The sequence below is a fragment of the Meriones unguiculatus genome, chromosome 11, assembly GCF_030254825.1.
Source record: "Meriones unguiculatus strain TT.TT164.6M chromosome 11, Bangor_MerUng_6.1, whole genome shotgun sequence".
NCBI classification, from domain to species: domain Eukaryota; kingdom Metazoa; phylum Chordata; class Mammalia; order Rodentia; family Muridae; genus Meriones; species Meriones unguiculatus.
In genome coordinates, this window is record NC_083359.1 from 81,544,748 (window position 1) to 81,557,254 (window position 12,507).

At 37.4% G+C, this 12,507-nt stretch overlaps 1 protein-coding gene across 6 annotated transcripts in view; it reads right to left on the bottom strand.

Moving 5' to 3' along the window:
* The window catches only part of Rabgap1l (RAB GTPase activating protein 1 like), a 626,983-nt gene that overhangs the window by 104,626 nt on the left and 509,850 nt on the right, over window positions 1–12,507 (bottom strand). For all 6 annotated transcript variants that reach the window (XM_060364541.1, XM_060364539.1, XM_060364540.1 and 3 more), the window contains one exon: window positions 6,985–7,113. In XM_060364541.1, coding sequence (XP_060220524.1) covers window positions 6,985–7,113 — 129 coding nt within the window. The remainder of the gene's footprint in view (window positions 1–6,984; window positions 7,114–12,507) is intronic.

Consider the following 12,507-nt stretch of genomic DNA (forward strand, 5'->3'; position numbering starts at 1 on the left):
CACTAGGCTATTAACTATCTCCCTTCCCAGCCTTCTGGGTAGAGAGCAGGAAACAACCCAGCATGTTTAACATTCCTATTTTCCTTGGTGCCTATCTGTGAACACAAGAACCTCTGTGCCTCCTACAGATTCTCTGCAAGAGCAACAAGTGTTTTAAACCACTGAACCATCACTTCAGCCCCCATCTCCATATTTTCTACTGTTTTCCAATAATGCCAGCTTAAATGAATGAATTAGGGGATTAATCTATTCATTAGGCCAGGACGCTATAATAGAATTGTCTCAAGAAACCCTGGCATAGACATGCTCAGAGATGTGCCTTACTAATCTTTTAACCATTCCTTAATCTGAACAACTTAACAATTAAAAATATCACAGGTAGAGGAAAGAGAAAACGCCAACAGAGAGACATTCTAGATGGAAGAAATAGCTCTCTGTTCCCACAGATGGTAGTAATAGAAAGCCCCCATGCCAGAGAACTTTCCAGTGAATGGTTTCCATTCTCCACTTGACTGTGCCCTTTAATGACAGAAAGGGACTGAACTTTTTCTCTTAGTAGTCTGTCTTTGAGTGGAACTTTGTATCATACACTGACAATAACTATCTAAGATATAAGGATAACACACATTTTCATTTTCTTTTTGGGGGATACTGTGCTCATTTACACACTCTTTCCACCATTTCACATACAAGACAAAATGCTTATAAAGAGATACGAACAAGAGGAAAAGTAGAGTACAAATGTAGAGTAAAATGAGTAGCAATTCAGGATAATAGATTCTGATTGCTGGCCAGTGAAATGCTAAATGGATTGAAAGGCTTAGAACATGAGAATATAAATAATAGTGTGGTGTTTACTCCACTATTATTACTATTATTACTACACTACTATATATGCTCTGTATCTAAGCAGAGACAGTGGTATATGCAACTGTTGTGGTTGTTTGTTTGGACTATAGACAGTCCCCATTTTAGATTGATTAAACTAAAAGGATTTTTCAATTGTACTGTTGCAATGTACATTCAGTAGAAACCACACTGAAAATTTTGAATTTTAAATTTTGACCTTTACCCAGCTGAGGGGTATGTGTTAAATTCTCATGAAGCACTTCCTAGCTAGCCACAGAATCAAAGGGCAAAGAAGTAAAATTCTACAGTGCAGTGTGTTAAGCTATGTTTATTTCAGTAGGTTAGTTATACCAAATATATCTTTTTTAATTTAATGATATTTGCAACCTTATGATGGGTTTATATGCATCTATCTCTTAAGTTGAAGAACATCTTTACTGAACTCCCAGGAACCAAAGTCACTGCCTTCTTAAGCTAACTTAGTCTAAATACATAAGGCATTTAATTTCATTTTTATTTCTAACTAAAAGAACAAAATTAAATTATTTACAATGGATAAGCTACAGGAGACAGAAGAATACTATATTTTTCTGCACAAGTCAGATTCCCAAACCAAATTATGAAGCACAATTAAAATATAATGTTAATATGAAATAAAATAAATACACAAGTCAAAGAAATGTAGATTTCACTATAAATAGTTACGGGAAGTTACCTGCTGTTCTTAAAACAAAAACAAACAAACAAACAAATCCTGGGTCTTTTCTCCAACATTGATAAATGTAAAGTGTAACAACTGGCTTCAGAATAGTATATGAAGAAATATAAAAACTCCCTTTTAATCTGAGCACAGGGGTCTTTCCTGAGACTGATACTCCAACCAAGTACCATGCATGGAGATAACCTAGAACCTCTGCACAGATGTAGCCCATGGCAGTTCAGTGTCCAAGTGGGTTCCATAATAATAGGAACAGGGACTGTCTCTGACATGAAATGATTGGCCTGCTCTTTAATCACCTCCCCCTGAGGGGGAGCAGTCTTACCAGGCCACAAAGGAAGACAATGCAGCCACTCCTGATGAGACCTAATTGACTAGGATCAGAAGGAAGGAAAAGAAGACCTCCCCTATCAGTGGACTTGGGGAGGGGCATGAGTGCAGAGGGGGGAGGAAGGGAGGGATTGGGGCGGGAGGAGTGAGGGAACACAGGGGGGATACAAAGTGAATAAAGTGTAATTAATAAAGAATAAAAAAAAACCTCCCTTTTAAAGCACAACTATTAATCTTACTGAGACTTTCAAAGATTGCTATGAGGAAATAAGATGGGTGGGGGATAAAGTTTCTAGAGACTGAGAAACTACTAGATGAGAAGACAATTCTGGTGTTTCTTTTCCTTGTTAATTACATGTGGGAAGAACACAATACTAATCTGGATTTATACACAAAAATATAAAACAGTATTCTTATCATTTATTATTTATTTTTCTAAAAAATGAGACATCCATCTAAAAACCAGGTTTTTAAAAAATCTATTTATCTTATTTTTTGTGAGGAAAGAACATTATTTAAAGGGGTATATATAGAATAATTCATGAAACAAGACACAGTTTGCCCATCAAGTGAAATCTTTTGTTTTGTTTTGTTTTGTTTTTGTTTTTGTTTTTTTGGTGACAGGGTTTCTATGTGTAGTCAGCCAGGACTGTATAAACCAGACTGGCCTTGAACTCACAGAGATCCATCTGCCTCTGCCTCCCCGAGGGCTGGAATAATTAGAGGTATGCACCACCAACCTTAAATGTCTACACAGCTTTCTGTTTAACGAACTGGCAGAAATAGTATGGGGCATGGTACCTGGTGCCTATGCAGTACAGTTTGTCTTCTACATCTATACTCAATTGTTTCAGACAACATCCAACATTACCTGCTCCTTTCTTCAAGGAGAATACAAAACAATGTCTCATATCTGATGTACACTGATGATTAAGAATGCTACTAGAAGTCTCAAATGAGGGAAGGGGGGAAAAAAGACGTGTTGATAAACTGCTTCATTATCAGTTACTACTTATCACATTTCTGTATACTAAAATGTAATGAACATTTCTTCATCAAGGGATTATGGAATTAAAAAAAATGTCCCAAGTGTGCTTGTCCATAATACAAAGAGGTCTTTACAGTAGAGGAACACAAAATTCATAAAATTAAAAATTAAATAGATAGATGATAGATAGATAGATAGATAGATAGATAGATAGATAGACAGACAGACAGAAAAGCCTCATCAATGTTGTAAATAGGAGCAGAGAATGTGATTCCCTGGAGTGAACAAAATTTCTGTTTGGCTTCTGATAGATAATTCAGATGAAACCTCTCTTTGGGAGGGTACAGTCTTTTACAACAGTGGCTGGCAATAAATAGCAAACAGCATGAGGAAATTAGAAGCAAACTGATTTAAGTATTAATGTTCTTTATGGTTTTGATCTAGAATGAAGTTATTCTCAAATGGATTAAAATCCATGGTTACAAATATGCATAGAGTTCTCAGAGGGAAATTAAAGGTAAAGTAATTTACCAGTATTATTAAAATAATGGTTTATGAAGAGTAAGCTCAAATTGTATTAATCTATTCAGGAATATTGGAAATTGACTAACCCAGTGCATAGGTAATTAAGCTAGAACATAGTTTATAATTTTTTTAGGCAATCAGTTACTATGGTAACATCTTGCTATTGGTAGCTACTCTTCCAGAACAGAATAGGATGACAATTCTAGTGTATAAGCCACAGGCCAGATTAGGATTTTCTACTTATCTAAGAGGGGTGTAGTGAGAATGTTTGTTTGTTTGTTTGTTTGTTTTAAACACAGAAATATTATGGGAGTGTGTTTTTGTTTAAATCCTAGGTGTGGGACATGGGGCTGCTTCAGACTGTCCACAGCAGCTGACTATGATTTGGTCTGCGGATTCCCTCTCTTTAATATCTGCTATGTCTCTCTAGCCTATAACAGTCAGTGTGGTCACTCCTCACTTGATTACTGGAAGGGTGCCTGAAAAGTGCTGTCACCAACATCTCCTAAGACACCTGTCAATGCATTTTCCACACAGCAGCTAGAACGACACATCTAAAACATAAATCTGGTCTTTTCTGTCTTTTATTTGAAACCTCTCTGGGTTTAACCAGGGTCCTCAGGTTAGAACCCAGATTGCTTCTCATGGCTCTGCTTACCTTTCTAGTTTTCCAACCCCCTAACCCCACTGCCCACCCAGCCCTTCCCTCACTCGAATCTCTGATCAGAACCAACATTCAAGTCTTGGATAATGTTGTATTCTCCTCACCTATGGATTTCTATATCACCATCCCAGCCCACCTCTACTTACTACTTACATCTTTTAATCCTACAGGCTCAATTTTAATCCTTATTTCCTGAGTTCTCTTACATAGTCCCTGGTGCAAAATAAGTACCAATACCTCTTCTTCCTTTCCTTACTTCCTTCTTTCAGGTCAATATTGCCTTTTGTATGTTATTTTTATTATTTATTTTTTGAAACAGTCTCACTATATAGCCCTAGCTAGCCTAGAACACCTCAGGTTCTAGGCTAGCTAGGGCTATATAGTGCCCCTGAGCTCACAAGAGACCCATCTGCAACTGCCTCTCAAGGGTTGGGACTAAAAGCATGTGTCACTAGGCATGGTGTACATTTGTATTTTGGAACTGAATGTTTTACTTTAAAAGACTTCTAGAGTTAACCATAATTTAAATGTAACCCAGGTAACTAATTCTCTTGGCATCTCTGGAACAGCCAGCAGGTAAAACCTTTTTCACATTTACTTCCTACAAAATTCAGCCAACAACCCCCAGCCAATGGAATACACCTTCAAAGTTTATGAGTAAACATAACTTTGCTAAGACTTTTACTTTACCCAATCCCTCTCTCTCTCTCTCTCTCTCTCTCTCTGTGTGTGTGTGTGTGTGTGTGTGTGTGTGTGTGTGTGTGTGTATCTGTCTGTCTTTCTGGTTTGTGTTTGAGATAAAGCTATCTAGTCTGGGCAGACTTCAAACTGAAATTGAATCAATCCTCCTGTCTCAACCCCATGAGTGTTGTGATAATAGGCATATGCCATTATGCTCAACTCAAATAATGAGTTTTAAAAGTTGTAGAAACTTAGCATTTATGCTGAAGACTTAAGAGGTCTTTTTTTTTGGGGGGGGGCACAGTGTATGTAGAAAATGATCTTTTTAAATATGGGGTTCATTTGAAAGACAAAAGGATCTTTTTCCTATTACTTACTTTTACCAGTGATTTGTGCTTTGGGACATTTATAATTTATTCTAAAATAGGTTAGAATTAAAAATCAAAATTGTTGTTGAGAAAAGTGTTTTAAGTCCACAAGAAGGACATGGTGCCACACACCTTTAATCTCAGCACTCAGAAGGAAGAGGCAGGCCAGTCTCAGTGAACCTGAGGCTAGCCTGGTTTATATAATGGCGAACTAAGTTGTTTATTTTGTTGTTGTTGTTGTTGTTTAAGTGTTACAGTGGGACTAGTACCTGGAAGAACTACAAATCAATTATTTATTAGGCTCATATAATTATATCTTAAGTAATGAGCTCATTACGTTAACGGAAACACTTGTTTTATTAGCTTAGTTCAAAATTTAGAATGATCCTGCCTTGTCCTCTCACAGCTATATTTACATACAGTGATAATTTCAAGGTTCATCCAGCTTTTTTCCACTTTCTTTTTTTTTTTTAAAGATTTATTTATTTATTATGTACACAATGTTCTGCACACCTGCATGACAGAAGAGGGCACCAGATCTTGTAATAGATGGTTATGAGCCACCATGTGGTTGCTGGGAATTAAACTCAGGACCTTTGGAAGAGCAGCCAGTGCTCTTAACCTCTGAGTCATCTCTCCAGCCCCTCCACTTTCAATCTGTTTCTTCTCCACTGCTGCTATCCTGGTTAAGCTGGTCGCTCTCTGTCCACGGATTACTTCAGGTTCTGTGTGTTCTAATTCTTTTACCCATTTTTATCCCATCAGTATGCTGAGGCAATCTTCTCAGAAGTCAGAACATACTATTCTTCCCTGCCAGGACTCCAACTTCAAAGTACAGTAAACCTAAGATAACAACTGACAACTCTGGGCTCCTCGTGCCCCTCTAACTTCTTTTCTGATTCCACATTCGCCTCTCTAGCTCTACTGGCCAACATGTCCTTTACCCGCACAAGGCCTGAGCTGGTCTCAGCACATCTGTGGCTCTTCCCTGCCTGGAACATTATTCCTCTGGAACATTTCCATGAGTTACCCTCTGTCTCATTTATCTCTCACTGAGGATTACACACACTAGTGAAAAAACACATCACAACTGACTCATTTCCTTTCTTCTTTTTCTACATCTACGTATTACTTTTAACAGAAATACCTTATTATGTTAATTATTTACTGTCTGTTTTCTTCTATGATAACATAAGATCTGTAAGACTTGCTTCTCAGTCTATCAAACAAATTTATATTTATATCACGGTCAGGTAAGTATATTCTGGATGTATAAATACTGATATTAGCAAACTGGTTCCAAATATTTTAAAGAAAAAATGTCCACTCACCTTAATTTTCATTTCCTGGATAAAGCTTTCAATTTTAAGTTAAGTTATAAGATTTGTTTAATTAGACACATGACATAGACCAATATATCTACAGAAATCTGGTAGATGTGAGGTGGCTCTGGACAGATCAGGACTCAAACTGCCCAAGTAGCTTAGAGAAAGGGAAAGGACCGTTTGGCATGCTTTTCCTGCTCTGTCCTAAATAATCTTAAAACAGATGGCAAAAGCTAAATACCACGTCTGCTGCCATGGAAACTACTATTATAGCAGCCCATTCCAGAGCCCCACCTAGAAGATAAATGTTTGCAATCTGAGTCTTTGACCTTTTACTGTGAGTCCCACTAAAAGGCAGAATAACTGCAAAGTCCTGGAATGACGAAAAAGTCCAGGAGAGACTAATTTGTACACAACATCCCTAAAAACATTCAGAAACCACTAACACAGACACAAGGAGTTTAACAAAATTTGCTATGTTTATGTTATTCTACATGCAAATTATATGTTGTTATATGTAAGTTCATGGACCTTACTTTAATATTGCAAGCCTGCTCCATCAATCTTCTTGCATTCTCTTCTGCCCGGTATCTCTTTGGAAGCTGAACTCTGAAAAACTTCAAAGCACCTTCAAAATCAGCCTGCAGGAGGTCTTCCTTTGAGGTCTGAAAAACAATCACCAAAACACATCACCACACTTCAGCCTGTGCATTACATGAAAAAAATGTATTGCATAAAAGAATGTTAATTTTCATGAACAGACCTTTAGAAGATACTTTTAGTATTTCTACTATTAAGAACATATTGCTATGTTACATGCTAAAATTATAAACGCAAAGACATTGTAAGAGACAATTATTAACATTTAATTTATATTATGTGACGATTATTATAATGGATCCGAGCAAAGTTTACCAAGCTACTAAGCTAGAAGAAGAAGGCGGACGAGGAGGACGAAGAGGACGAGGAGGAAAAGGAAAGAAAAGAAAAGAGAAAAGAAAAGCAAAATGAGTGAACTTCTGGATTAACCCGTGACTTTACCGTGATGATGATTTTATTCAAAGGTTATTAGAAATCTCATCGAAGACACAAACAAAGCAATCACAGCCCATCAGAGTTACATAATTAACACCTATTGGGAAGATGGATTTTCAAATGATGGCAACAGCAGTTCAAGTGAAGAAAATAAAAAATCGATCCAACAACTAAAGAATGCTTTGAGAAAGTAAACAAGCGAGCCACTTAACTACTGACTTCTCCCTAAAAAAAGTTGTTTGCAAAATTTACTTTTTTTAAAAGTCAACACATGGAAATCAGTAAGAATATCTGCACATAGGAAAAAAAAATAAAGACTGAAAGGAAACAAAACAAAGTGTTTGCCTAGATAAAAGGATCATGGGTGATTTTTTTCCTCTAGATTTTGCAGTATTTTCTGCAATATTCCAGTAAAAAAATTAAAAACAACTGTGGCAAAAATCTTTGGCAACATTTTTAGATAGAAAACTATATAGAAATAAGTAAAAAAGAAATCAAATATTTTAGCTGGGAAAAATGGTACAGGTCTGAAATTCCAATTCTAAGGATGCTGAGGTAGGTAGATCACCATGAAGTTGAGGCCAGCTGGGGTTATTTAGTAAATTCCAGTACATTTATCACAAAACATACAAACAAATACAAACAAAATGAAATATTTTAAAGATGTTACTTAATCGACATGTTTTTTTTTTCTCATATGTGAATGTTAACTTTTAAGCTTTAGATATAACCATAGAAAACTAGTAAGAATCCATGGGGGGGGGAGGAGTAGCTCTTTCAAGGGATGGGAGATAGAATACAGTAATGTAAAGAGGGAAAGGAAAATAATGGGACAGGAAGAATCCAATGGAGAGGGGTGGGAAGGCAGGGTAGAGGAGAGAAAGCTAACAGTAAAGGCCCTTTGAAAGAGTCATATGAAAATTTACTACTGCAGAAGCATCCTACAATTAAAACCTACACATATATTAAAAGAGTTTAAATCAAGTTACCCTGGAATGAAGGGACAGTACCCCAATTAGGGTATTAGTATTGCCACATGTAAGTGAGCAAAACCCCCAGGACCAGGCAGAGGCTACCTCTATTTCAGTTCTTGTCCAGTATGGTCCCATAGACCTACAAACATGACAGGGCATTGTTCTTGGTTACTCTCCAGAACTTGAGAGTAAGAGTCTATTGCTGAAGACACCACACAATTGAGTCATAAATGCTAGAGAAATCAAGTGGATTTTGACTTGGTAGCTTGGCTACCTGATTTTCTAAAATCTGCTCAGGACTTAATTTCAAGCCTTGTCATTGAGCTCACATAAATGCAGAAAGGTTGGGATTAAAAATGAAGAATAAAGCCAGAAATGGGAGTGCATGCCTTTAATTCTATTGGAATTCTATTGGAAAGGGAAAGAAAGGCCGATCTCTATGAGTTCAAGGCCAGCCTGGTCTACAAATCGAGTCCAGGACAGCCAAGGCTACACAGAGAAACCCTGTCTCGGGGGAAGGGAAGAATGAAGAATACTTCCTCCTCAGACACTGGACATTTAGTCAGGTGAGAATGGCATTGTAGACCAAAGTAGTTCTTGGAGAAGACCACAATGGCAATGCCTTGCAAGTCTCTCCTCTTCGAGGGCTGTGCTAAAGCCCACCTTGGGGTGAGTCTCTAGATAGTAGAAGCCAAATCATCTGGTGACTATCCACTTCAAAACACTGTTCGCAGGTGGGCAAGATGGCCCTATAGCTAAATCACTTGTTCTATATACTGGCTAGAGTAATGTCAACTTGAAACAAGCTAGAATTATTTGAAAGGAAGGAACCTCAATTTACAAAATGCCTCCTTAAGATCTGTCTGTAGGGCATTTTCTTCATTAGTGACTGATGTCCAATGTGGGTAGGGCCATCCCTGGCCTGGTGATCTGGATTCCGTAAGAAAGCAGGCTGAGCAAGCCCTTAAGCAGCACCCCTTCATGGCCTCTGTATCAGCGCCTGCCTCCAGCTTCCTGTCCTGACTTCCTTTGATGATGAATAGTGATGTGGAAGCGTAAGCCAAATAAACCCTTTCCTCTCCAACTTTCTTTTCAGTCATGGTGTTTCATCAGAGCAATAATAACCCTATCTAGGACAGTGTGTAAGATGACAACCTGAGTTTAATCTTTAGTACCCATGTAAAGGTAGAAGGAGATAACCAACTTCACAAAATTGTCCTCTGATGCCCATCCATGCATGTGTATATTCCCACCACACACACACAAACACACACAGTGATGATGACAATAGTAATAAGAGAACACTGTTAGCATTGGCTTGCCTAACTTAGTTGAACCCAAAATTAAAAGAACTATGACAACCACATTACAAAAAAGGCCCAAGACTGGAAGTATAGAAATGGCACCTCACTTCTGGAAGGTACTCAGGAGATAAAGGGAGTCAAGTGTTATTGCAAAGGTTGAAATAAATTTATTCTAATTTCAACTCTGGCTAACTTGTGATGTCACACACATTTTCCCATCTTGAAACTGAAGTGAATTAAGGTATATGAGTACACTTTGTTAAGTCTAAAACAAATATAAGGGATAATGATTTGGTAAGTTACCTTTGTGTTACTCAAAATATTCCTAGGTAATAATATTTTTGTTATTATTAAAAGCAGTGCCTACCCTCACTGATAATTTTAATTCCACTAAGAAAGTAGTCTAGGGGCTAGAGAAGTTTGTTCACTGGCACAAGCACTGACAATGCAAGTCTGAAGACTTGAGTCTGACTCACGTAAAAGGCTGGGTGTAGTGATTTACATACCTACAGTGCTATGAGAGGGTAGAAATAGAAGGCTTGCTAGGGCATGCTGGCCAGTGAGCCTTGCTCCAAATTTAGGCAGAGAATGATAGAAGAGGGCATCCTGTGTTTTCCTCCAGATATGTGTACATGCAGAGGCGAGCACACCTGCACACACTGAGCACATACACATACCCATTCATTATACAAAAATTTTATAATTCTAATTTTTCTAATAGCTCATATTTTTCTTGTGGATTTCAGTAATAATTTCACTGTGATGATAAAAAAGAAAAAACTCACTAAGCAACAGGCAAAAATATCCTTTGGGGCCTAGAGAGATGGCTCAGTAGTTGAGTACCTGGTCTTGCAGAGGACCTGAGTTCTGTTCCTAGCAACAACATGGCATCTCACAACCAACCATCTGTAATTCCAGTTCCAGATGATCCAATGACTTCTGCTAGCTGGCCTCTGCCAGCACTGCGTGCACATGGCACCTAGACATACACGAGAACACTCACACACACAAAGTAACACAATTTAAAGAAACAACAACAAACAAACAAACAAAACATGTTCCTTGATGTTCTAAAGACAATCTGCAATCCTACTTTGATTCCAAAGGGGTTTTCCTCCACTTTCCAATCTTTAAAAGAGCTCTACAATCATTAAGTATCACCTCAAATTCCTTGGAATGCAGTAAGCGGATTATCAGCTTATAGGGATAAGTCTCCATTTTCTGACAACTGTATCTAAGAGGTTTTCCCTCTACAACTGAGGCACAGATATTGTATACTTTACAAATATTTGGATGCCTCACTAGGAATTTGACACAATATAGGTTTTGTTTGAATCCTGGGAACAGAACAGGACTTCACCCATACTAACAATATGTTCTATCCCTAAGCTATCTATATTTAGATTGTTTTTTTAAAAAAAATTCTTTAAACATGATTGTGTGTGTGTGTGTGTGTGTGTGTGTGTAGGTCTACCTGGAAGGTTCATTGTATGTTTGGTTTTGGATTACATGGTCATGGCTCCTCATGCAAAAGCAAATGGGGTCATGGTAGTAACATGCTCACCGAGCCCAAAGTTGACAACAAGCTGCCTTCCTCAATTGCCTCGTTACCTCATGTTTTCAGATAAGGTCTTTCATTGAATCTGAAGTTTGTTATTTCAGCTGGCCTGCCTGGCCAGTGGACCTATGGGGTGCTCCCAACTCTACTCCTTGATGCTGAGGTTACAGGCACACACCATCACACCTGGTTTTTATGTAGGCGCTGGGGATTAGAACCAACATTTTCCTCTATGCACAGCAAGCTCTTTACCCACTGATACAAGGAAGACAAGATTTTAAAGTTTAACATGAAGTCTCACAACTCAGAGACAAACTTACGTAGCATTTTGTTACTTTGCTTGTCCTTTCCCCCCATCCTCCTCACATCCCTTGTTTATTATATATATGAAAGACTTTATGTATTCAATTCTGAGTAGCACTGAACTCATTCAATTAAGTGCATATGTTTCACAGACATCAAGCATTAATATTACCGTTAATCTAAAACACAAGGAGAAGTGAAAACAAAGCATGGCCTCGGCCATGATCACCAGTTCTAATATACATGAATTAATAATTACTTTGCTATAATGATGATAACAATGGTTATAATTAGGCTTACAGTTGTATGAATATTAATCCCAGACAATGAAGAGAGGCTTAGCACATGATTTCATGATAATAAGTCTTAAGCTTTAAAAATGTACCCCTAACAGGAAGACTAGCACTTCGGTACCCAAACCAAGTACTCCAAAGAAGATGCCTTGGCTTCTGACCATAGAACTTCATCAAGCTAGACTTGATTTATCCTGGAAAGGCTGTTATTCTTCAACTAAAAATTTCTTATATTTTTGGTTATAAGTCTAGCCCATAAAAGATGCACTATCTTTTTGCATCCTACTGGCAAATTCATAAGAGTTTTTCTATAGTACTTTTGAATAATTCCAAGGGAAAAATAAATTATTAAAAGGCAAGTATTTCCACAACACTGTTAAATAACATTGTCAGAGGTAACATAAAAACTAGGGATGTTTAATTAAGCAAACACGTCTTCTTTACTTTTAACTTAACAACGTGACCAGCTTTTAAACCAGAACTACATATACATGTGTGTATTTATACATATATATACATACATATATGTATATATGTATATCATATATATGTATATGCATATGTTACATACATATGTATATACACATAAGTA